The 27,515-nt window shown below is 29.5% G+C and overlaps 2 protein-coding genes and 1 non-coding gene across 4 annotated transcripts; 2 read left to right on the plus strand and 1 right to left on the minus strand.

Annotated features, from left to right (window-relative positions):
• Nucleotides 1-1,905: 1,905 nt before the first annotated feature.
• Nucleotides 1,906-3,913, minus strand: LOC114367481. The gene is made up of 2 exons (XM_028324670.1): nt 3,527-3,913; nt 1,906-2,329 (listed from the first exon to the last, which is right to left on the minus strand). The coding sequence occupies exons 1-2, from the start codon at nt 3,767-3,769 to the stop codon at nt 2,240-2,242; spliced, it is 333 nt and encodes a 110-aa protein (XP_028180471.1). The 5' UTR covers nt 3,770-3,913; the 3' UTR covers nt 1,906-2,239.
• A 7,521-nt stretch (nt 3,914-11,434) lies between these two features.
• On the plus strand, nt 11,435-11,507 carry TRNAA-UGC. Its single transcript has one exon. It is a non-coding gene; the product is annotated as a tRNA-Ala (tRNA).
• A 7,142-nt stretch (nt 11,508-18,649) lies between these two features.
• LOC114367924 (probable plastid-lipid-associated protein 13, chloroplastic) lies at nt 18,650-26,354 on the plus strand. 2 transcript variants are annotated; one of them, XM_028325185.1, is made up of 7 exons: nt 18,654-19,162; nt 20,297-20,418; nt 20,485-20,568; nt 20,745-20,841; nt 23,628-23,844; nt 24,349-24,401; nt 25,963-26,354. In XM_028325185.1, exons 1-7 carry the CDS (start codon nt 18,902-18,904, stop codon nt 26,056-26,058), a joined length of 930 nt encoding a protein of 309 aa, XP_028180986.1. In that variant the 5' UTR covers nt 18,654-18,901; the 3' UTR covers nt 26,059-26,354. The 2 variants fall into 2 exon arrangements, with proteins under 2 accessions (XP_028180987.1, XP_028180986.1); XM_028325186.1 differs by lacking the exon at nt 24,349-24,401 and having other exon boundaries at nt 18,650-19,162.
• The last annotated feature ends 1,161 nt before the right edge of the window (nt 26,355-27,515 follow it).

Genomic DNA, 27,515 nt, shown 5'->3' on the forward strand with positions numbered 1-27,515 from the left:
TATCATATTTAATGTAATAAAAATTGTGGACACACAAATACGACAACGCATGTAATACCCGTTGATCCTTGAAAATATAGTAGTTCACATTTATTTCTCTCTTAATTACTTCTTTTGTTTTATTGTTTTATTCATCTTCATCTATTTATTTCAAACATTTATTAACACCTCTCAATTTTTTTACGTAAAATAAAAAATCTCTCAATTTTTTTAATAATAAAATAATAAAATTTCAAACCACCCCACTACACACTACCAAATAAAACCACCACACACTATTCTCTTCTGTTTATTTTTTTTATTAAACCACTGTTTTTCAAAAAAAAAAAAAAAGCTACCAATTTTATTAAACATTCTCTTCTGTTTTTAAACTGTCTAATATTTTTTATTTTAAAACCTAAAAATTAACAATTTTTTAAAATAATTGTCATGAGATTGATATTTGCTAATTTCTTGATTAGTAGTTTTTTTCTTCACCTTTTTAAAGATCAACAACGTAAATTAACATTTTTATTCGCTTAGTATAATATTAAACATTTATTCTTACTAACATTTTTATTTTTTATATCCCAATAGATATGTGATAAGACATGTAAATCATTGAGAAGGATGATATAAAAGAGAAAAATACAAATCAGGAAGAAAAAACTAATGGACATCGTTCTCGAAGGTATGGAGTAAAAATATTTTAAAAAGATTATTCTATCTTCATAGTTTTTATAATTAAACTTTAATTTATTTATTAATTTATTAACTAATAACTAATTAAATTAAATTATTTCATAAAAAATAATTATGTTACATTAATTTTTATCGAATAGAGGTAATAGGATGGTTTGTACACTATGAGATTAATTTACTGTTGACATGAATTCCTATCTTTTTAAGAATAACTCAAACAATCCAATTGTAATTATCCGACAATTGTGTAAAATGAAGAGTTTTAATGGTAAGTAAATAAATCTTATCAAATAAATTTATATTATGACGTAAAACAAGACACTGGAAATAACTAATTAAATATAATTTTTTATTAAGTAGGATGGATACATCAAATGCTTTATTTGACTCAAAATTATCTACAAATGTTCAGAGAATAAAAAAAAGGTATAAAAATATAATCAAATTTGTATTTATTTTTATGTTAAATGTTTTAAAAAATATTTTTTTTCTTCTAATAGAATATTGATGTGTTTTTTACAACAGAATACAGATGTTAAAGAAGTTTATTATACATATTATAATTAATTATACATTATGTTATATATTGTCAATATTATTCACAACATTTTAAATATACTTCTAATAAAATAAATTACATATATACTTTTAATATAATTCTGAATTATTTTTATCTTTTATTTTCTTTGATAGGGTGGTTGACAGATGTGAATAATAATTAAAGAATCAAGTATTCATTCCAACGATCTATATACATTTACAACTTTTTACAACAAAAATAATTATTTTCTTAACCGGAACACATGTTATCTTTTTTTATTATTAAATTGAATTTTTTTTGTGAATTTTACTTATTTTATTAAATTGAATTACAAATAATTTAATAAAAAGAATTGAATGTTTTTTTTATAAAATTATATTATCTAATACAAAATCATGTAACTACACAAACAAATTATTTACCTCTCGCACGAGTTAAAATCTAGTTATAGTAATGAAGACTTCTAATTGTTACTATTCTTAAAAAATATTTTTCTTCTTATACTTTGCTTTCTCGGGTACTGAAAAAACTTAATATTTTATTGATATAACCGAAATAAAATAATAGAATTTAATATCGATCAATTAGAAATCATTTGATATACCTTTTAAGATATATAATTATTATAAAAAATAGTAACAACATAATTTATGATTAAATCATATATAGAGAGAGAGAGGGAGTTTGTGCTTAGATTATTTAAAATAATCAATGAATGAACCAATCCAGTATATAAGATTGTCTCTTACCTACTTTTTACACCACTCCCATTCTTCCTTTTCATGGGTAGTAGTCCTTTAATGGTTTTTTCACCATAAATGGGAAAATGTAAAAGCAATGTATTACAAGGGATGCAAAATTATAAATTTTTGAAGATGAAATGACAACATCAATTGACTTGAACTTGTTGGGACAATATATATTGAGGTGAGCTTTGATTTTCTCCTTTAGATAAAGGAATTGACATGTTCTTAAAGAGCTTGTAAATCTTTCATGGACTAAGCACCGTCCAAGATTCTAAACTATATCATTGATCAAACGCTTATGACGATGATAGTGCCTCTCAATGAAAGCTCTAGAAGCCCCTTCTATGGTTCTACGCCATGTCTGCAAGAAGCAATGAAAAAGACAAGTTATGCAAAGGTATTAAGACGTTAGAGACTTGAACACAATTATGCAAGGAAATTGATTGATTGAACCTTGCATTTTTCTTCTTCACGATTGAGACGCTTCAACAATTTTTCTAGACGAGTTTTAGAGTCTTTTTTTTTTATATATAAAAAAACATCTGTGGGCACAAGAATTTACTTTAGTTCTTATTATATTTATCTTTTTAGCTAATTTCATCCATTAATGTAGTTGCTGTTGTAATCATTCAAATTAGATTTTATGCGATTTCTGCGGACATAAACATACACATTTTAGTTTTCTGCAATTGCGAGTGACTCTATTTGTAGTCAAAATAAGATGTACACATTTAATGTTACGTGTACAATGTTCTTATGTTGTAAAATCAAGCAATTCAACTGATTAAGAAAGGATTTCAAAATTGTAAAGTTATTTTTCCTCTTTTATTTTACAATAGTTATTTTATTAATTATTCATCTTTGCATTATAGTAATTTTATTTACTAATCAAGGTGGTGTTCCATTCTTTTATATCCATAAACACAATGAATTTTTAAAGGTTAAATGATACTTTTAATCTATTATGTGTGAGTTTTTTTTTTCATTTTAGTATATTTAATTTTAAAAGTTTTATTTTAATCTTTTATGTTTTTAAAATATATATATTGTTTTGATTCTTTCTTTAAATTTTCTGTTTATTTCTGTTTAAAATGTTAGTGTTATGTTATTATTTAAATTTTAAAATAATTAATTAAAATAATAGTGACTAACAATGGTTATTATTTTTTATTTTATTTTAAAAATTATTAAAAAAAATTTATCTCCCCTAGCCTATATTCGGAACTCTAACTTTTGCGTGTAGGTTAATAACAGAGAGGGGGGTGGGATTTCCTTCTTCTTCTTTTTTTCTGAAGGGACAATATATCCTCAAACAACAACATATTTTCTAATCATGCATCCTATATTTATTAAATATATAGTAATCACCTTCACAGTCATTTTTAACATGATTATTTTGTTTTTCTCTATTTCTTATTAAATTGTAGAGAAGAAAATAAATTGCTGCAAATCCAGGCAGAACAAGACCGAAAACTATAAACCAAAATCGCTAAAAATATCGAAACAGAAAACATGCCATATTCTCATATTTATAAGTAGCCTATTGAAGGAGCCTTACCTTCTCAATTGTTCCCAACAGAGACTTGGTTCTGAAATGAGTGAGATCCCTTGCCCTGAGGTGAGCCCTCAGAAGAAGCGACCGCCGTTCCACCACGGCAGTGCCGCTACCGTCTTCCGCCGTCCTCTTTGTTTTCTTCTTCTTTGGGGCATTGTTAGAATCACCCACTTCAGCAAACTTCCTCAGAAGTTCATCGGAACTTTTCTTGGTCACATGCTGAACCCCTGTGGTGGCAATATCCATTGCTACAAGCTAAATGAAATGAGAATTAGAATGGTAATGTAATGTAATAATGTTAAATGTAGCATATATAATATATATAGTGTTATGTTGTTTTAATATGATTGTGAACTTTTTAGACTTTGGTGGATTGTATTATGAGGTGTGAATTGTTGTTGAAGTTGAAATTGGACCGTTGCTGGAGGGAACGAAATGATTGTGATTTGTGGGGTGAATAATGAGGGAGGGAAGAAAATAGAGCCGTTGGGAGTGAGTTAATTGGGCTTAATTAGCTTAGGTGTTTTATTACAATAATGATGACGATTTGTGCTTAATCGGTTGGGCTTGTGCATCGTGCAGAGCATGTGATTTGCTGAGAGCAACAATACAAAAATCTCAACTTGGTTTGGCTCCTTCATTGTTTCTTTCTGACATGCCTTTTCCAACTGTTTCACTGTTTGCAACGTACAAATTCGTTTGATCTTTAATCAACCTACTACTGCTGCTACTACTACGTAATTGTAGTATAGATTAGAGTTACGTTTCTCAACTTGATTTAGTCTATACTAGTTGGTTGAGTATGCATGTTTGAAAAAAAAATTGTGTAAAAATAATTAATTTAAAAGTGAATAATAGATTATATGAGAAAAAAATCATTTATAACATAATAAAATAGTATAAAAAAATACATTGAAAAATATTGAGATTAATTTAGAATCAATTTGAAATATCTTCATCGGTCTAATTACTTTTAATTTATGCTTAATAAAATTCTCAAGCCTTTTAGTTAATATGAAGGTAACATCTCATAAAGATTATATTCAAAACTTTTTAATTGTAAGGAAAAAGTAGTCATTTAATACACAGTTATATTAATGGACGTTAATGGCTACTACATCCTTAGCATGGGTTTTGTTTAATGGAAGTAATTGTGAATAAAAACTGAAAAGAAAGTTAAAATAACCTAAAAATAATATTTCAAATCACCTAAATTGAAATGAAACCAATAAAAGTTAGTTATTCATTCAATTGAAAGAACAATTTAGAGTTAATTAATATTCTATAATCAATCAAGGAATTCAAAGTAATACCTGATAGTAGTGACAACACATAGTTATTAATTTGGTCAACAATTTCAATGGTTGTTGTTAGGATAACTCTTGATTGTAAGAACTGTCCATTGATCCTTCAAATAAGGACATGTGCTTTGAACAATATCAATGATGGAATCATCGAAATTAGTAATAAAAATCTCTTCTGGAATATCAATGGAAGTTGATTGTGATATTTGACTATTTCCAATGTTTTGTATTCATTATGCAAACTAATTAAGTTCAGATGCAATGCAGAGTTGTCCAAGTTGTTGAACAAACACATATTTTTTATTAGAGTTAACACTTTACAATGATCCCATAGGTATGATGTATTAATGGTTGCATGGACAATACCAATATTGGATTAGTAGACAACTTGCTCGCATATACACATCTGAAACAAGATTGATATTTCAACCTAAAGGCTGCAGTATAACCAAGCAATGCATCTAGCTGTTCCGAATATATATTGGGATGATCTTCTCCAGCCTAAAAACACAGTGACACACTATAAGTAAATTTGTTTCAAATATAAGTAAATTTTAAAAATAAATGACCACTATATAAATGAGCATGTAATTACTTGAATCATTAAATCCCTTAGTTCTTGAGCTGATTGGCTGAAGATTTCAGTAAATTCACAATCCCAAAAAATGATATTTGGAGTGTCTTGTCCATAAAGTACCTAAATATTCAATTTGTACCTATTAGCACAATAGATATAATGAAATTATAAAAAGGTTAAGCCAAAAACATTACGAAAAAATAATGGTACAACCTTGCAATAGATCTTTTCATGGTATGCTCCACAGTGGCATTTGAATGGTCCATCAACATCATTTTTTTTGTTGCATTGCCTACATCCCTGATAATACCAACCTTCCTTCACAACAATAATCTTTCCCGTACGTTGTCCCAATAGTGACACAAGTAATGTCCTTGTTGAAGAGCTTTAACAAAAACCATAAATGAACACAAGAAAAAGCCACAAAATTTCAAATTGCTTTAGACAACAGTTAAAGTAAACCTCTTTAAACTTTTTAATCTCAGAAATACTCTTGATCGACACATTAAATAGAAATTTGTCTTGTTCTGTATATTGGGAGCTTCCTGAAAATTGGCTAAAAGGTTGGCTCTCAGAGAATTCAGTTGAACTCATTTTACCATGAAAAAAGTTTTGAAAATTAGATTATACAAAATATTTTTAGTTATATAGAGACCTAATTGAAATGAATATAAGTTTACCCTTGGAACTTAGTTTTGAAGTCTTCAATTCCAGGTACAACTTCATTGATCAGCAGCTTGGAAGAATACCAAGAATTTGATATCGATAAAGGATAAGTGTCTGTCATAACAATAAATGACAGAATCAGGCATTATCCAAGTATATGATATACCATAGTAATAAGAAAATAGGTAGTGTATGATTGGGTACCTGAAGTTTTCTTGATCTTTGCATTTGTCAATAAAATAATCATTGATTCGCCACTTGTCCTTTGATTATCATAATATTAAGCAAACTCTACAACATGGTCTGACCTAAGAGTACAGGAAACAACCTTGCCACTATATTGTACTTGTAAATACAATAATTGGAATGTAAACATTTGTCATGTTAACAAAATATAAAATTAATGAAGTTTGATTTAATATAAAAAATGACCTCAAATCTTTGAGATTAAACACAACTTTCTTTTTCTCAGCTTGTAGTGCCCACTGAGTAATTTGGTCTACACCACCTATTACATCTATTTATAAAAGTACATGATGTTATTTGATGGGTTATTTGTAAAATGAAAACAACTGAAAATGCAAAGTTATTAAAAAATTACCTACTAACACATCACTCTGATAATTTTCACTAAGTATCTACGAGAAACTCTTAAATCGATACACATTAACAGGGATATCTGCAAGAGGTTGCTCTATTACAATTGTTGCTCCTGTGAAATGTAGTTTGAATGGATGGTCGTTACTTTTGTATTATCTATTGTTAGAAACAACCTTGAAATTATACATGATATAAGTAGTTCCCTGTTTCAACTTTGCCTCCCATGACAACAGCTCATCTTTTCTTCCCACAACCTCAATTTTGTCACCTTATATAATAGAGAACAAAAAAAAAAGAAATATTCATTACATTAACAATTCTGCCATCTTACAACAAATAAATTATGCATGATATAAATACCTTTCCATCCATAATTATCATTTCAAAATGCCTTGGGTTATCCTAGTGTTGCACAAACCAAAGATCGGTTACTCATATAGCTAGCTTCAATGTTTCCCTTTTCCCATCTATTTCTTTGATTAGATCAAACTTGTGTGCCATAGCCTTTAATTAGATCCATGAATAACAAAGAAAGAGCATCCCAATTTAGAATTTGAGATGTTAAAGACAGAGAAATTGAAAACATAGTCAATATATACCAAATAAAAAAAAAACAAAAACCTTATAGAGTACAAATTTCAATTTGACAATAGCAACCATAGCCAGTACCAACATTGAATAAATCTTAGCAAATAATAGTTCACAGGCACTATTGTATTAATCTTTAAGCTTAGCATATATTCTTTGAGAAGTTAACAGAAACACAAATTCAGAATAAAAAACTCAACGTCAAACTTGTGGAGTAAACAGAAAAACCTTGTGGAGTACCAATTTCAATTTAGCATTAATAAAAAAACTCAACGACAAACTTGGTCAAAGAAAGAGAAATAAAAAATAAAGTATTCATCAAATTGAATTGGCCTCTGCATTCAAATTGTCTCAATCTCAATCACAATTTTTTATAAAAGTTAAACATCTAGTGATAAAGAAATATATCTTGAAGGGTTGAAGCTAAGTAAAGATAAGTGAAATCGGTTGTATCTTGCTATAGAGTTTTTTAGGGGTGGCTGCTCCCCTATCCACTACTAACTATTATGCTTAACTAGCAAGTGACACTGAAAAATATAAATAACAATACAGGTGTGGACTATATATTTATACTATTATACAATATTGTATTTCTTAAATTGAAAAGCAAATGAATGAGCTAAAAAGTAATATAAGATAAAAAAATGAATCATCGGTACGTATAAATTAAATTTGATGATGATGCAAAAGAAAAGTAGATATTATATACCAAAAGGAAAATAACAAAATCATATTATTAAAGACATAGTGTGTCGCAAAAGTTTGAGAACAAAATAAGTGTGCAATTTACAAAAATTTACAAATGTTATTTCGACATTGTTGTAAATTTATAAACATGGTCAAATCAAAACATAGATGACATTGGGATCAGGAGTAGAAGAGGTGGAAGAGGTGTCGTACGAAGCTCGGAGTAGAAGAGCAATAACATGAGAATGGAGGAAGCGAGTGTGATGACACCGCCATAGAGCGAGCGGTTGAAGAAATCCCCATTGATTTTAGGGTACACGTCGAGATTGTAGAGCTTGCTCATTATGCTGTCCATGATAATTGTGTGGATCCAAAATCAAAGATCTAATAATAAGAAAAGGAAGAAATTAGGAAATCTAACTTTTATTAACGATTCTTGTGAGTGTTTTGAAATCGGAAACACCATGTTCAATTGAGATTCTTTCGAAATTGGAACTATAATGAGGTGTTTCAAATTGAATTCAATTTTTTTCCTGGAACGGCGATACTACAATTTTGTAATCTTCTTTTCTCTTTTTTAACTCCATGTCCATGTGTTTTTAGTGAATAACAAATAAAATATTTCAATTATTTTTATTATTATAAAAAATAAAAGAAAATATTTTTTGTTAGTTGTCAATGTAAGGTCTGTGTGTTGTGTATCTTTTTAGATTCGAGATCTTTTCGTCACTTCACTATTTTCTCTACTTTTATCAACTGAATGAGACATTGTTGCTATATATAAAGTACCAAAAGAGAAGCATTGAACAAACTTAACCAAACAGTTTTGGTTAGTTAGATTTATTAGCTACCAATTATAGAACTCAAAATATCTCGTTGAATTAGATTAGTTGACTAACTAATTACATTATTTAAGATTAGTTATTTTATTTTATGTTTTATGTTTTATATAAATGAAGATAGCATTAATATAAGAAACATGAAAGCAATAAGCTAAGGAGAAAAACCAATTTTAAAACGGAGCTTATAAGGCCCCTGTGAAGCAAAATCTGTTAAATTAGAATTAAGATAAACAAAATCACACGTAGAAACAACAATACCCCCACATCTAATTAAATTTAAGCATATAACTATAACAATGATTCTATATTTAAAAGAAAGTTTCACAGTAGAAAATTTCCAGCTATGCTCCTTTGTTCTAACATAACAATCACAATCACTACCTTGTTCAAGTGCACTGTAAAAATCTCAGATGTGTAATGAAGCTTTTTAATTACACATTCATCTTTATTATCTTAACATTCACCTTCAAAAATGAAACTTTAATTAAAGATTGAAAGAAAGAAAATATATATATACCAATACATATGGCAACACATATAAGTATCTTCTTAGTTTTGAATGAATTTCACAGCAGAAAATTTTCAACATGTTCGCTTGTTCTCTCATAATTCTTTCAAAAATCCTAAGATGATAGAAGAACAATAATTTAAAAAAAAAAAAAAACTATGCAGGAAAAAAGAAACTTGAATAAACAAAACTTATTACCTCATCCATTTTTGTAATTGAGAAAAAAGAAGATTGAGGAAAAGTGAAAGAGAGAGAGAGAGAGAGAGACGTGGGTGCATTTTAGAAAAAAAGGAAGGGAAGGTAAGTAGGGTTTTTAAGTAAAGGAGAAGAGATGGAGAAGACATATATTTATTTTCCCTCCTCAAAACACTACCTAGGCATGCCATAAATGATGTGTCCCATTGACCAAAAGAGAGGAAGAAAAGAAAGATAATCGGGTTATTTCTTCAAACGGGATCAGAGTCGAGGTCAAAAATAGGGTATGAAATGAGATCTCGCACCACACTCGGAACCACAAAAAGAGAGAAAGAGAAATAGATAGAGAGAGAAGGAGAAGACATGAGAAGGAGAAGGAGAACATAAGCAAAAGTAAGGTTAGTGCATAGAAGAGAGAAGATCAGATTTTGAAATTCAAAAAGAGAGGAATGATTGAAGACCAATTTACCCCCCAAAATGGACAAGTGTCAAAAAATTAGAAAGATGATTTCAGTAATTTCAACCGCTTAGATAATTTATATATAGAGATATTAGAAGATATTAGATTTGACAAGACGAGTTGAAAAACTTAACCCCAAGTGAAAGTTGAAGGTCATCAACTAAAATTTTTAAAGCTAAATTGTTAAATTAAAAGTGTTCAATAGAAATAGTTGGGAAATGTAAAATGATTGTTGGAAATAATCTAAGTCCCACATCAGCTAAAAATAATCCCACATTAGAATATATAAGTGAGGGACAACCCTCATCCCTTGAGCTAGCTTTTGGGGTTGAGTTAGGCTTCTCACACTATAATTCTAAGATAGTATCAGAGTCAGTTTTGATCGTAGGACCACGCTTCCGCTAGCCCTCGCTTTGGGGTGACAAACACCCACCAGAGATTGACCTTTGGGGTAGTTTATAGGTGTTGGATCACTCGAGAATCTAGAATGGAGTTAAATAGATTCTTTCAAAATATTTATTAATTCTTTTTTTAATCAGATTAAAATAACCTCTTTCACTTAATCAAAATTTTCTCAAAAAATAATATAAAAAAGATCATTACAAACCAAAAAACTTTTATGATTAGAACATGTGTAAAAACAAAGTTTTATGATCCTTTGATATCAATTTGAATACCAAGATGAATTTAAGACTAAAAGTTAAGAGAATAAGAAAATTACACAAGAATTTTTATTGATTGAGTGTCATCTGAACCTATATCTAGTTGTTCTAAGTCCTCTTAAAACTTTCAATATATAGAAAAATAAGTACAAATATTATGCACACATAATTCTCTTATAAAACTGAAAACTTTCTCTTGAAACCTATAAAAGAAAGACTCATAATTGAAACTCTATCAAATTTATTTATTTTGAGAAGCAGACCCTATCTGATTTGCTTGTTAAATAAGCACTTTTAAATAAATACATATTTTAAAATTACTTATTTTAAGTTTAAACAAAGTGACCCTTAATCATAGTATTTTACACCAAGAATAATAGAGCTGAATGGTTTTTTATAAGCAAACAAGAAGATATATTAATAGAGCATGGTAAGTGCACAAAGAGGTTTATGATTTAAATGTTTATTTTTATCAATAAATATTAGTTGTTAATTATTAATTTTTTATTAGTAGGAGAAATCAATCCCGTAACTTTTTATCCCTCCCTTATATCCATTTACCACTAAATCAATCTTATAATTCTAAGTTCTGAATCGCTCCATCTAAATCTCAAACTAAATATTCATCAAAGTATACACAATATAATCCAGAAACGGCTCTTCCTATTGTAAACAAAGTGGAGAATTAATCAAACTGGACACTGAAAAGATGCTCCTATAATTTATTTTCTAATAGAGGGTATTTTAGGACTTTCCAAGTCTACTAAACAAGGAAGACGAGTAAAGTTTTGTTATGTAACTAAAAGTGTTACATAACGGCTAGGGGATGTAGCTCAAATGGTAGAGCGCTCGCTTTGCATGCGAGAGGTACGGGGTTCGATCCCCCGCATCTCCATTTTACTTTAAATTGCATATCTGATTTTGTATTTTTAGCATTTTATTATTTTTTGAATAAGTATATGTGTTTTTAGCATTTTATTATACTCAGGCTAAAGATTTAATTCTTTAAGGAAGAGACTAAAGATTTAAAAAATAAGGGTTTAAATATTTTTTATCCATAATAAATATTTAATTTTTGTATTTATTTTTTATTATTTTTATTATTATTATTATTTTATTGAGTCCTAATAAAATAATAATTTTATTTTTAATCTTTGACCCTTTTGTAGTTATTGATAAATTAATAAATTTTATATTTATTTTTTAAATAGATTTTTTCATTTTGTTAATTTATCACAGAACTAACACAAAATTTATTAATTTATCAACTATTACAATAAAATATCAAGAACTAAAAATAAAAATTTTATTTTATTATAAACTCAATGTATAACAAAAATTTATTAAAAAATAAAAAATTAAGTATTTATTATAAATAAAAACATAATTAAGGAAAAAGTATATCCATAATATTTTCTATTTAGTTGATGTAAAACTCTCTACGCTAATAGTGTATATAAATTAAGAGTTTGATAGTCATATAATATAATTGTAATTTTTTTACAATACTAAGCTTAAGCATTAAATATTAATATAACCTAAGTTTATACTCAGAATTCAAAATAAATCAATTTAGAAATAATTTTTAAAAATTATCGTTACAAAATGTAATAAATTTTAATTACATAAAACTTTAGGAATAAATAACGGTATAAAAACTTTTATAAAATTAATATATTTCAATTGAATTATAAAACAAAATGATGCATTAAAAAAAACGAGTAGGGTATGTATGAAACAGTTCTGTTTCACTAAATTGGTTCAGTTTAAGATTTTATAAATTAGAAACAATATATTTTGATGATGAACTTGGGTTATATTTTGGCTTATCTCAATTCAATATGATCTTTTTATATTCTTTTTAAAATATAATTTTTTTTATAAATTGTATATTGATATAATACTTTTAATGTAATAGATAATATTTCTATACATGATATTATATTTACTAGGGGAAATAAGCATTTTGTGTCCAAAATGTTTTTTCATTTTTTTAAAAAACAAAGATAATAGAAATTAGTAAGTGGATTGTCAAGGTAATAGTTATTATAGGGATAAAATAGTAATCATAAATGCTAAAACACTCAATTGTGTGTGTGTATATATATATATATATATATATATATATATATATATATATATATATATATATATATATATATATATATATATATCTCGTGATTTTATTTCTTCCATTTTTTAATTGAGACATTCTGTCTTTCATTTTTAAAAAATTTAATTTTAGTCCTTCTTTTCAATTTAAGACTTGCCTATGTCCTTTTTAAATTCTTTTTTTAAATAAATTAACTTCATTACCAATTAAATAATTTTTAAAAAAAATTGTCACATGGATAATAAATAAACACATGTTAGTGAAAGTTTACCAAGTACAAGGATGAATGTTTGAAATTGGTTACAAGGGCTAAATTTGTGAATTTATTTAAAGTGAGAAATAAAATATCTCAATTAAAAAAGAAAGACTAAAATTACAAATTTTTAAAAAGTGAGAGATAAAATGTCTCAATTAAAAAAAATAAGGAAACTAAAATTTCATATTTAAGAAAATAGGGGATAAAAATTACATTTTAACCTAAATATTAATATATATATATATATATATATATATATATATATATATATATATATATATATATATATATTTTAATGTAACCTATACATTTTTATTTTGTAATTTAATTATACATTATATTAAGATTGACATATAATTTTAAGAAACAAGATTAACTTAATCTTGTCCAATATATCAAGTATTAATTACGTTCAGTTTGAGTTCAACTAAATGATTCTAGTTAAATTTTGAATTTAACAAGGACACAAGTAAGCTCATCTTAATTCGTCTTCATAGACCCTAAAATATAGAGGAAGCATAAAAATATGATTTTCAAAAAGGAGTTTTAACAATCCATTCATTTTCCCTGTATGTATCTTAGTTTTTTTTGGGAGGATGACAAATATTCTTCAACAGAATTATATTTAATGTAATTGAATATTTACGACTTTGAATTTGAAATCATTGATTAATTATAAACCAATTTTATACTAATTGATGACAAATATTCTTACCATTATTATGTATCTTATTTTAATAACTTTTATTAAGAATATTAGTTGAGAATTTTTTATATAAAAAGTGAATCACTTATTGTTATTAATTTTTTCTTATTATAATCTCAATAAAAGCATTTATTTATTTATATATGTTTAACAAATATTTTCAAAATTCTCATTAGTCGTAGCAAGAAAAATTGTAAACGACTTAAAATTATAAATAAAAACGGTAAAGAAAGTTGTAAATGACAGAAAGGGTAAAAGAAATCTATAACGACTGAAAGCATTAAAGGAAAACTATAAACAATTGAAAAATGGTAAAGACAAAGATGTAAATAAAGGATAAATTAAAAAAATAAAGGCTTAAATATGTTTTTCATATCTGAAAAATAAGTCATTTTTAATTTATTGCCTAAAATTCACTTTTGCTCATCTACTTATCTGACTTTTTTTTTATGTTTCATTGTAGTACCTACCGTTAGTCTCATTTTGTTAAGTGATAATGTTACAAAAAGAGTGCTACATCATCAAACATAATCACTAACACATTAATACCACATTATTTTTATTATTGAAATTATTTTTAAAAAAATTCAATTCTCCTTCTTCTCCTTCTCCGACTGAAAAACAATGATGTTTAAAATTAAATGTCACCAACTCCAACCATAACCACTGTGCACCAACCTTTGTTGCAACCTAGTCACCACACCGCTATAATCTTTGAACCACCTTAGTCTTCGACCCCCACCCACATCAAGCTTGTCAAGCTTCAACTTTATCTCACCACGACAACATTTTATCTCACAAGATCACACTTGTCAAGCTTCAACTTTTGTTTTCAATTTCAGATTTGATGATGATTCTTATTTTCGATTTCAGATCTAAAGATGATGGTTCTTGTTGTTTTCAATTTTAGATCTAAAGATGATTCTTCTTGTTATTTTCGATTTCACATGTGAAGATGGTTCTTGTTGCTTTTATTACTCACTCTTTGTTTTCGATGGTGGATTGTTGTGGGTGAGTAAGGCATGGGTGGTTGCCATTTGCCATGTGTGACTCATGAGTTATAGGCAAAGAGATGGAAACCAATGTATGGTGGTCTTGCTTGATGGCCGGAGGGGGGAGTGTCGTTGCTGTCACGACAGTGAGGAAGAAGGAAGTAGTGAAGAATGGTCGTAAATCACACTGTTAGATGGGAGAGGAAGAGGTGGGTCTTAGGATACGAGTAGAGGAAGATTAGGGATGATGATGGTGGCGCATGATTGTTTTTCGTTGGAGGAGGGGAAAAAGGAAAATTGAAATTTTTAAATAATTTAAATAATAAAAAAATATGTGGAACTCATGTGTTAGTGATTAGGCTTGATGATGTGGCACTCTGTCTATCACGCCATCACTTAACAAAATGGGAGTAACGGTAGGTACTACAGTGAAACATAAAAAAATGTCAGGAACGTAGATGAATAAAAGTGAATTGTAGGTAGTAAATTAAAAATGATCTATTTTTCAAGTATGATGAACACATTTAAGCCAAAGATAAATGACTGAAAAAGAGTAATTTGATTGATTTGATCATGATCCTCTTTTACATCTGAGTTTGTCCTATTTGTAAAGTTTTCTAAGCAAGTGTTAGATGTTTACAGGACATGGGACGACGGGCAATGTCACTAAATATTCGTTGAGGTGGACCAATATGGGTACACATATTTCCAGACAAATCGGTTACAGTAAGACCTACTGAAACATGTATGGGTTCAGGAAAAGATTCTCCCAAATATTGGGTAGCTGTCATTATACCAAGGAAAATACTTTATGAAATAGGTGGGGTACCATAAATATAGCAAGAAAGGCTATTTCAATAGCATCATCCAAAATGCCTATATGAGCTTAATTCATTATTTAAGGGTAATAAATTAGAACCAAAGGAAAGAGGTCTTTAAGATGAAAACAAAAAAAATGCAAATGTAGGTTCCTTGTTTTGAACACAAAATATTTTTACTTCAATTTTTTGACTAAAAGTTAGTTGTTTCCTAATAACTATCCATGCTCCTAGATTTTTGGAGATCATGGATTATATGATTTTAACTTCCTAAGCTACTTATTTCTATTGAAAGTGTGGCTCCACATTTCCTAGAGCTATTGCAACCAAAACATTGTTATTTTTCATCAACAACTCTTATTTTTTAGGAATCATGGATCTATATACATTTGACCTTGGAAAAATTTCTTGCAACTATCTTCCACATTCAAATACTCCTTTAGACTTGGTCTTCCACAAAATAGGACTGATTCAACTTTTTTGTGTTAGCCGACAAAAATTAGTCGTCTGATGTCCACCGACAGAAATTAGCCGGTTAGCCGTCAGCTAACTGAAATAGTTGTTAATTGTCAGAAATGATTCTTTTAGTTGTTAGCCATTAGAAATAACTATTTTAGTCTCCAATCATCTTTAGCACTAGGACAAGTTAGAATCTGTTGATCCACATTAGTTGATGGTTGTCTATTGAATTAGCTGTTAGTCAACAATAAACGACTAGCTTCAATAGCAAACATTTTTTGTGTTAACGTGTATTATTAATATTTTCCGGTGCATTTTGTTGGGTAATCAACACTCCCTTAGAAAAATTACCCACACTCACAAAAGATCGTGAGAACACTACAAAGATTACAAGATTGTAACTCACCCTAAATTATGTATCATTCTACTATCTAGAGTACCTCACTCAATAGTTACAAGAAGTGATAATACTCTCACACAAATACATTTTTCTTTCAACAAAGTGACTTTGTTTCTCAATCTCTTTTCTCACACACTTTCTCTTCAGATGTATCTTCTCCATTAATTATCTTCTTTATTTATAGTGAAATTTGCCATCAACTATAATAAATAAGTTCTATTGGAAGTTGAAACAAAAACAACTTTCAATGCATCCATTCAAATAGGCTTCATCTAGTAAAATACAATCTTCCACTTTGAATTTAAACCATCTAAATCTTAGTGGTAAAAATTCAATTCCCATTATGCATTAAATGCAGATTATATTTTGACTTGAAATTCTACACATTTTAATCATATAATTTTAGATGATCAAACTGAATAATAAAAATTTAACACATTGGCCTATGGTAAAGGACCTAGTGGGAGAATAAAGGGTCTCCAAAGGAAGAATTGTTTCCTTCCTCGAATTTGTATGAAATTATGTTTATTGACAAAAGCAAGGGCAAAATTTCACCTTCAACACTTATATAAGCAACCATTGCTTAACAACATTATATCATAATTAACATATTTTTCAAGTATTATAACACACACAAAATTATGTTAAGCATTAACTTTAGCAATCTTAGCATTGAAGTAATTTTTTTTGTAGATTGTTTAAATTTGGGTCAATTTGCTTAAAGTTAAAAAAGTAATTTAACCCAAAGGATTGACATAGTGGTGTATGGTCTTGTTGCGCTCACATGAGTGAGAACGATTTATTTAGTAAGAGAACCCATGTTTGATTCTCATTGTGTATTAAATTTTCTTCGACCAACGAGAATCAAACTTTGAGCGAGATTAGTCTATGACCTAGTGGGTTGGAGGATATATGTAGTCTCTGACTCAAGACAAAAAAAAAAAAGTAATTTTAAAATTAGTGATTTTTAGAATTTTTTTTAGTAAGCATATAGAATTTGCTTATTAAAATAAGCAAAAAAAAAATTAAGTAGAAGAAGTTTAGACAAACACATTAAAAATATAGAAAAACTGCTTATTTTATTAAAATAAGTGTTTTTTCAACAAATACATTTGGTAAATGTTATTTTTGATCCATTATGTTTTGTGTTGTTTTACTTTGATACATTAAATTTTAAAAGTTTCATTTTGGTCCTTTATGTTTTTGAAGTTTTCACTTTGATCCTTTATGTTTTTGAAGTTTTCACTTTGATCCTTTATGTTTTTGAAAGTTTCATTTTGATTTTTTCTTCTGGTTTACATTAGCAAACGTTCATGTTCTATTAATTTTTAAATTCTTAAATAATTTTAAATAGTGGCGGCTAAAAACTGAAAGAAGACCCAAAATTACCATTGTGACATCAAATTTGATGCTTCTCATCACTTTCAACACCCAAATTTTTTTATCTATGTTGGTAGTGAGTTGCGATGTGACTATGGGGTGGTGGGATGATGTTGTTTGATGAATTGAGGTTGCGAATTTGAGTTGTTTGTTGATGATGGTTGTAGTGTTGCAGATATTAGTAGATTTTATTGGATGGTGGTTATAGTGATCTATTGTGGTGGTTATGGAGTTTGTGGAAGATGACAAAGGTTAAAAAAATAGGTGATTGAATGCATTTTAAAGATAATGATAATTTTTAGCTATAACTATTTTTAGTTAATTATTTTAAAATTTAAAGAATACTAATATTTGCTAATGCAAATAAGAAAAAAAAATGAAATAAAAAACATAAATGATTAAACAAAAATAACAAAAATATAAAAAGACAAAAGTATCATTTAGCCAATAAATTTAAACAAACTATTCCTCTACATGATGTAAGATTCACAAAATTAAGATAAAAAACTCATTTATTCAATATGGATTGCATTATATTTCCCTTTGTTATTAATTATGATTATTTTTATCAATTTATTTATCCTTTTTTTATAAGATCTTATAATTTCTAGATATATTAATTATTTTTTTCTATATATTCTTACTTAATTATTTTTTCTTCAAACATCAATAAGAAACAATTAAGCGAATAGAAAGATACAAATAATAATTTTAGAATAATAACAATTGAAATAAACTTATAATTTGTTACTAAATTAGTTATTTTTTTATTGAATTAATTATTTTTATTAAAAGACATGAAATAATTAAAATAATCTTATAATTTGAACGGCAGATGTTCCGAGTCATCATTAACATGCTTTTATTAAATAAACAAATACATTAATCTATGCGACGATCGTCGACCAGACACCAAAACCAGAAACCAACGTGGCGTTTGGTCGGGATTAGGACAAAGGAAGGTAAAGTCGAAAACTTTCCAGTAAAAAACCGGTGCGATTCGCCCATTCCATTCGTGTTGCTTATCAGTATTTTACTATTGTTTTTTCAACTCACGATTCTTGAGTGATGACAAATTGAAGAAGCACTACCATTAGTCTTAAACTCTTAATTAAAGAGACACACCATTCATTCATTCATTCATTCACTCATTTCATTTCAAACAATGTCAATGGCTGCTTCAGCTTCTTCCCATGCTTGTGTTTCCCCAATCGCCACATGCATCCCTTCTTCCTCTTCCAAATTCTCTTCTTCTTCTTCTTCTTCTTCTTATTGTTCTTGGCTGACACTTTCTTCGCCCCAAAGAGTTGGCTCAAATAAGAGATGGGGATGCAGAGCCATGGTTCAGCAAGCCGTTCAGGGTGCTCCTGCTGCGTATGCCAAAGAAATGGAACGACTTTCCGCCAAAGAATCGCTTCTTCTCGCTGTGAGCCTCTTTCTGTTGATTCTATTTCCCATTTGCGTTTTCTGGGACCTACCCATTTGTTTTGGCCCTTTGTTTTGCGTTTTTGTTGGTAAATAATCGAGCTTGCTACTGTTTTGGATAATGGGTGTGGCTCTGTCTGGACCCCACGCTACCCCCTTTTCATGTTTGTTAGTTTTCTTGTTCTTTATTCTGTGGTTACGAGGTTTTAAATTGCGGTTGCGGTTCTGTTGTGATTCTTAATATGGCAGAGAAATGCTTTGTAGATACCCGGAAACCATGATGTTGTGGCTATAATTGAGGTTGCAGACAGTGTTTTTTAAGACATTGGAGGAATAATTGGGGAGAATGAAAATTATCGACATGTGTGGATACTGGCTTGGTGTTATATCATGCATCGGCATCATGATTAGTGTGTATTGGGATTAGGGGGCCTAGGTTTGTTGAAAATTTTCGTTCATGTCATTTTGATTCCAAAACCAATGCTTTTCTGGTTTATATTTGTTTCGTGATTTACTTATGCTAAGCGAATTTCTGGTTTATATTTGTTTCACAATTACTTATGCTAAGAGAAAGAAAAAAAATATGTTGCTGTGCTATGTGGAGTAGTGGAAAACTAGAAGATAGTGTTTGTTTTTTATTTCTTATTTTCCTGGCTTGATGCTTGATGTTTGTGACCAAAGAGGCCTTATTTTTTCTACCAACGGAAAGCCCCAATTAGTATTCTTTTTGTATTATATGTATAAATATAAATTTTCTTTTGGATATTTTAAAAAATATACGTTACAATCCTTTGTGTATTTTGGTGTTTCTAATCATCCATTCATTTTTTATGAATCCCTTATTTATGTTATTTATGTTAATATATGTATGCTAATTCATACAAATACAAATGATATTGAAAATTTAAAAATGGTTGGTCTTTTACGCCGCTTCAAGACAGGATGTATCAGTGAATAGCATATGCCAATGAACCTAGTTACCTGCTACTGCTAGAGAGAAAGTTGCAAACAAATAATGAAACAAACAATGACAGGATTTACTTAAATACAAAAAAAGAGAGTAATTTGCTAATGTTGTTTTTGCAAATCATCAAGCTTAGACTAGAATATACTTACTCTGGAGACATCCTGTCAGTTTAAAGATGCAGGGGGTTTCGAGGCCTTGGTCTCTGGGAAGACTACTGAATGGCAAAAGATTGATGTGAATGAAAGGATAACTGGTCTTGAGAGGCTCAATCCAACACCTCGCCCCACAACGTGAGTTACTGAGAGTGCCCTTGTCTATGCTTCTGTATAAGATGTTCATGCAATTTTATGCTACAGGTCACCCTTCTTGGAGGGGCGATGGAACTTTGAGTGGTTTGGTTCTGGAAGTCCAGGCTTGTTTGCTGCTAGGTTTATATTTGAGTGAGTTTTCTCTTTGAACATTTGCTTTTATCTTGTCAATTATTGTGCCTCCTCTTGGGACTTTAGATTGACCCCTTTTAATTATAAAGAATATAAAGTTTTTTATATTTGCAATTAAATTTGGGTTGATCTCATTGGTGAGTAACAATGCTCTTATGTACTTTATATCTGTGCAGAATCTTTCCTTCAACTTTGGCTAATTTGTCAAAAATGGATTTTGTTATTAAGGATGGAAATGCGAAGATTACTGCGAACATGAGATTATTAAACTCGGTATACCTCTGAGTTTGCCATTTTTTTATGCATGCACAAATCTTATTTAGCATTCATGAAGCATTGCAAATTTCATTACTAATTTTCTATGTTTAATGCTTTTCACCCTTTCCAATTGTTGTGAACCAACTATCTAGAAAAGCTTAAGTTGGTAGGTGAAGCCACATAAGTGGTTTTATATTACATACCTAACATGCTCCCTCACATAAGAGGCCTTTGGGCCTGAAACGTGAACAATGTATAGGCTCACATACCTTCCGACTCTTCACTAGAGGAATGTCGACAGCAAGGATAAAATTCTAGACCACTTGGTAATATACCATGTTATGAAGCAACTATCCTAAAAGCTTAAGTTGTTAGGTGAAGATTTTTGAACTAAAACTCAAATTTTTCTTTAACATAGCATGGTTGTCTAATTATGTATTTGGATCATAGCAATCATGCGTTTTCACCTCTTGATGCTTGTGGATGAACAATATCTAGTTAATATATATCGCTTCTATCAATACCATATAGTGCTGCTGCTGAGCAGCCATAATGCTACTGAAAATTATAGATACAAGATACATAATTTATACTATACCCATAGAAATGCTTAAAAATAAAATATAAAATTATCCAAAATTACAGATATATCCATAATTAATACCAAAAATCTCATAGTCTAACACCCAATCACCATTAATTTAAGCTATAATTGACAATGTGAGAAATGAAGACTGAGGAGATAGGAATGAAGTTAAAGGGAAACATAGGAAGATGATGGAATTTATAATAAAAAAACTGAAGGCTGCAATAGAAAAATTAGTGGAATGTGATGAACCATGAAATGTGAAAAACAAAGTTCATCTGAGAAAAAAAAGATATCTTGGATATGTTATAGTTAAGTTGCACAAGTTATGAAACACCCTGTTATCTACACTGTTTTTTGAACTTCAAAATAGAGTTGGAGGTGAGATTTGCCAGAAAACGAATGGCCTTGGTCAGGAAAGGAGTGAGTTGGGCAAAATGCGGCGAGTTTGGCTGAAATATGAGTCATCTGTCAAGGTTTGGCTGGGAAATGGAGGGGCTGAGGTGTGAACAGGGAATAGCTGCATGATTTGAGTGCTATTCCACTGCCATTTTGGATTCTATCTGCACAATGCAAAACGCTATGCTATGAGTTTCTTGTAGCAACCACTGCCAGCATCCATAGCACTTTGCGACAGCACTATAGCGCTACTATTGCTAGCATCCATAGCACTTTGCGACAGCACTATAGCGCTACTATTGCTAGCATCCATAGCACTGAACATAATAATGGTACTTATGTGATTGAATTTTGAAATACTACTATGGGGTCTTGTGTAATTAATGTTTGTAAGACCAGGAAGGAAACAATACATCTCCCTGAAAGCCAAAGTAATGTCTCTCTAAAAACACTTTAAGCATTTACTCCAATTTAGTGAAAATAACTTGGTTGAAGATCATTGGCTTATATATCTCTAAATCACTACCTCTTTGTAATGTTTTCTATCATTTCTCTGATGACATAGATGTAAGCCTAGCAGCAATTGATCTACTCACTCCTATATTATAAATTGGAATACACAACTTAGAGAGTGATATTTTACTCTCTCAATTAGACATTTTCAATATCTTCTCTTCTCTTCTCTCCTTTGACTATGCATTTCTCACACTGCCCCATAACTAGTAAAAAAATAATTCTCTCAACCATCTTAAACTACCATCCTTTTGTCTTTATATGTATATTTGATCTCTTCTTAACCATCTATCTCTTTCAATCTACTCTCTTTTCTCTCTATCTCTAAATTGAATTTAAATAGTTTTGTAAAAGAAATTGTTAATAGTTAAAAACAACCTTATATCACAAGTTAAGTTGTTCATTATAAATCCAAATTATTATAATTTATGTATTCAAACATATTCATTATAAATATTAAAAATTATTTATTATATGCTACAATACTACATATATATGAAAAAAAATTATTTCTTATGATTTTTCTTTATTTAAAAGAATTTATCATATTCAATGTAGGTTAAAATACTAGTTGGGAAAAAATGATAGCCATACAAGTGGATTTGATATAGTTTACCCTAGTCTCTACTTGAGCGAGTGGGGCATGCACTAAATGTCCTTAATAATTTAAAGGATAAATTTGTTTGTTTATGGGAAGTGGGAAAATAGTAAAGCACCAGAAAAAAAAAAGAGGAATTGGGAGAAACAATCTTGGTTACACTAGCTACACAATCTTACTTTCTCTTAATATATTTTCTTTATAAATAAACTTTCACTTATAACCTCAATTTTTGATTAATTGAAACAATTAAACATTGAAAAGTAGTTGGGACTTTTTTCTGGATAATTTTAGAAAAGGATGGAAAATTACCTTGATTTTACATAATAATGGACGTGCCAATAGAAGAGTAAACTGCTTTCTTTGTTCTGTCTATTTAATAGAATGCCCTTTTCTGTTTACCATATTCCACTTTTAATCCAGAAACTTGTATTATTGTCCTTTCTCTTTTGGACATACTTGAAAGAGTGTCGCCTTGTGTTAAGTAGTAGTAAGTAAGTTAGTTTGAGGAATCCATTTATTTTTTAAATTTCAAGTTTAGTAGGTATTTTTCTTAAAAGCTATGATAATACCTAGTACCTACACAACATATTATTGTACACCTTATATGGCATATTTTAAATTGTCTTCTTTGCAGATTGTGTTTGTGTCATTATTACTCCCTCCCTTAGTGTTATTGACTATTAACTTTTTGATCAAATGTAGATAGAAAACAAAGTCATTCTCTCAACCAAATTATCTGTGGAGGGGCCACTTAGAATGAAAGAAGAGTATGTTGAAGGGGTTTTCGTGACACCAACAATTATTGAAGAGAGAGTACCAGAACAGCTTAAAGGGGCACTTGGGCAGGCAGCTAATGCTTTACAACAACTTCCTGCCCCTATACGCGATCCTGTTGCTAGTGGGCTGAAAGTTCCTCTAAGTAAGCTACTGCTAATTTTCTATACTCCACGTCTCAACAAGTCCTCTGACTGAAGTATTATAGTAGAAATGCACAATCTTTTGAATTTTGGTTTCATTTCACTTTGCACTGCCAGTATAATATGCTGAAAAGTGAAAACCTGAAATCTATAGAAGCAATAGGTTGGGAAATACCTTATCTCTATGAAAAGCAATATGTTAAAAGATACACGCTGCTTGTTTCCAAAAGAGAAAAAAAAGGTACTTGTGGCTTGGATTGAAATTGATAGAGATATCTGAGAACAAGTGTGAGATGTCTTATGTTGGTACTTGGTAGATGTTCACTGTTACATTATCTAATAATTTATTAATTTTACTCATAAAATATATGTGCACAAACATAGGATATGCAAGAAATTATGTATTTGACTTATGGTTACAATATGTGTATATAAGTGTACAATCAATTTACACTTCTATTCAAATGTCATTGTGAAAACCACTCTAAATTTTCTTATGTACGAAGGTGGAAGCTTTCAGAGACTCTTCATGATTTCTTATCTCGATGAGGAGATACTTGTAAGTTTAACATACTCTCATTTTCTGGAATAAGTTTTAGATAAAACTGATGCATGTATGCCCTTGTGGATGACAATTCTCACAGAGCTAATGTGAAATCTCAAATTTTGATGCATACACTAAGAAACACATATAAGAGTAATACTACTACTGATATAAGTACAATATGGGGATATGGGGAAGTTTTGGAATTAGAAGTTCCAAATATACATTGTCAAAGTTGTTATATATGTATGTGTATAAAGTCTTCTGCAACTTAAGTTTTTCTGATTGGAATTGTAGATATATTTTACTTGCACTGCCAAATTGGAGCATAGTAACACATTCACGTGGTAGAGAATAAAATGTGTTTTAAACCTTTGATCATACTGGGTTGTGAGTTATGACCTTTGTTTGCAGCATGTCTCATGCTTTTAGGTGAAAAGTAACACATACTAATTTTCCAGAAAAAGGGAAGAAAGTAGTACTTATTTAGTCATGCTAAATTGTTTAATGCCTCTTGAGGAGCTTCTGGCATCTTGTGAACATCTTCAATATCTGGCAGGGTTGCTTTTCCTCACTGACATTTTGCATGATTAAAGCTGAGAGCCAAATGAGGCTCAGGGTGTATTCAGTCTTGAAGGGAAGGCCTGAATAATGATAATATGTTAATTATATTATATTATCAAATGATATGCTAGTTGCATTAATTTTTTTTGGTGCTTTTTATACGTACTTCACTTGCTAAAATTGTTTTAGACATAGATAATTCTTATCATCAGCATCCTCTTAATTTTTATAGATTGATGAAAGTTTCTAAATTATAGTGATAGGAACTAATGTAAATTGCTTGTTACTTTCAAGTTGCTCTTCTAGTGTGTCTGTGTCTGTGATAGGGAATTGGGTATTATGGGGTGTCCTAACTCCCACATCAAGTAGTATGAGATGCATGGTATTTTAATGGCCTGATTCTCCTCCCTTTACAACTTGCTTTTAGCAAGTATTTGGGTGCTTTTCAATTGGTATCAGAATTGGTTGACGGTGTTTTGGAAAGGGCTACTTACAACAAAGTTCACTTAAAAGGTTGAGTGAAGCGTCTAGAATGTAGTTGATAGGATGTCGGCTCTCAAGGGGTGGTTCTATGATTAGGATTCAACTGCTGTTCTCTACTTTTCTTTTTTAGTTTTTATATTAGTTGTTGGTGCAGCGGTAAAGTTGTGCCTTGGTGACTTGTTGGTCATGGGTTCGAATCCGGAAACAGTCTCTTTGCATATGCAAGGGTAAGGCTGCGTACATTATCCCTCCCCCATACCTTCGCATAGCGAAGAGCCTCTGGACAATGGGGTATGAAGTTTTTTTATATTAGTTGTTCCTTGTGAGGTCAATTAAAGGGTAGCCATATATATTAAGGGGGTCTAACTCAGTTGGTTGAGTAAGGTGTAGAGTGTTGTAAACTTTTTGGTACCGCAATCAATTCCTACAAATAAAAAAAGGGTATTCATATACAATACTATTTTTATCTACAAATAATTGAATCAAAACATTGTTATATCCGAATATTTATTCTGGTTTTGATGCACAGATAATAAGGAACACGGCCGGGATTCCTGAAGTTTTAACGAGGTTGGATGCAGCACCGTCTATCTTGGGAGATTCAAGTCCAGAGTATGAAAGCTAGGAAATGGGAAGTGAAATTTTGTCCCAGCTTAATCATGTTGATGAATCAAATTCTTGTTCCTCTCAGCAGCCATGGACAGCTTCTGTTTCTTTCTCACTGAAAACTCCTTTTGGTTTTTCTACAGAGGGTAGAATGTGAATATGGGTTGAAGCCTGACAAAAATTCTTACAAAACCTTGTATTTCATTCTTAGTTTCACAACAAAGTGGTTCTTTGATGTAGAAATTGCATAATGCTACTCATGCAACCCCCAATAGTGAAATAAAATGCAAAATATATCTCTGCCTGTGATCCATATAGATATTCCATAGAAATTCTCTGGCCTTTATTTTTGTTGTCTTATTTTTAATTTATTTCTGGCTGAAACAACCAGTTGGGTCAGTGCATGTGATTCTAGAAAAAAATAAATAAATTTTATACTAACATCTATTTTGTTTGTCTTCTCTTCATATGCTATCCAACCCATGATATGTCGTATGAAATGCAAATCCAAGAGGAACCAAAACAAACACAAACAAAGTCGGTGCATTTATATATATATATATATATAAAGGAAATATTGATGGTGCTAATCACTTTTTGGTCTTTATTTTTGCAAGATGATTATGCCCTTAATAAATAAAAACAACTACACAATTTTTTTTTAAAAAAAATCTTCTATTTTTTCTCCACTTATTTTTGGGAAACCTTTTTTCTAAATTTTACACACTCTCACTAATGGTGGACTTTTTACACAAAGTCTTAAGTTATATTATTCTTTTTTATTTTCATCTTATTTGTTTGTATTGGTTGTTTATGCTGTTTTTCTGTAATAGGATTCTAGAATATTTAAAAGGTGCTGAAATTCTTGACTTTAATGTATACCAATAATTTGTTTAACCCAAGGTATTTTGAATGTCATCATAATTTGCCTAACTTAATCAAGGTAAGTTAATTTCCATTTGAAATTGCCCACTTAAGGTTTTTTTTTATGTTCTTAAAGTTGATTTTTTGTTTTTTGTTTTGGCTTGAAATTATTCTTGAGGTCATTGGTGGGCATTTATTCAGAAAATAGAGAACATTACAAAGATCAAAACTTTATGGAGAATGAATAAGATTGCTATTTTTTTCATCTCATCTTTTTTTTTTACTTATGGTTTTCATTTACTGATTGTTTTTTCTTCCGTTTCTTGAATTTTTTTATAATTCTTTCTTAAATGTACGCATGAATTAAGTGTCATGTACCAGATATAGAAATTTAGTTCTTCAATTAAAATTTTATTTAATTTTGCTTTATTAAATGTAAGACTCCTATATTTCTTCTACACATGTTTAATTTCTCTCTTTTTTTCTTTCTACAGTTTAATGGCTCAATTTGCGAGGCCAAGAGATACAAAACAATGTCAAATGCTAATTCTTTTATTTATAAGCGTCATTTTCTTATCATCTGATGTTAGTTTTGTTAGTAAGAATTTTAAC

The sequence above is a fragment of the Glycine soja genome, chromosome 9, assembly GCF_004193775.1.
Source record: "Glycine soja cultivar W05 chromosome 9, ASM419377v2, whole genome shotgun sequence".
NCBI classification, from domain to species: Eukaryota; Viridiplantae; Streptophyta; class Magnoliopsida; order Fabales; family Fabaceae; genus Glycine; species Glycine soja.

Bases quoted from the DNA above. Each gene is read 5' to 3' on its own strand.
- LOC114367924 (XM_028325185.1), top strand. From the start codon at position 18,902: ATGTCAATGGCTGCTTCAGCTTCTTCCCATGCTTGTGTTTCCCCAATC. The intron at 20,419-20,484 runs GTGAGTTACTGA...TTTATGCTACAG, and splicing joins CCAACACCTCGCCCCACAAC to GTCACCCTTCTTGGAGGGGC. The intron at 24,402-25,962 runs GTAAGTTTAACA...TTTGATGCACAG, and splicing joins ATCTCGATGAGGAGATACTT to ATAATAAGGAACACGGCCGG.
- LOC114367481 (XM_028324670.1), bottom strand. From the start codon at position 3,769: ATGGATATTGCCACCACAGGGGTTCAGCATGTGACCAAGAAAAGTTCC. The intron at 2,330-3,526 runs GTAAGGCTCCTT...TGCTTCTTGCAG, and splicing joins TGTTGGGAACAATTGAGAAG to ACATGGCGTAGAACCATAGA.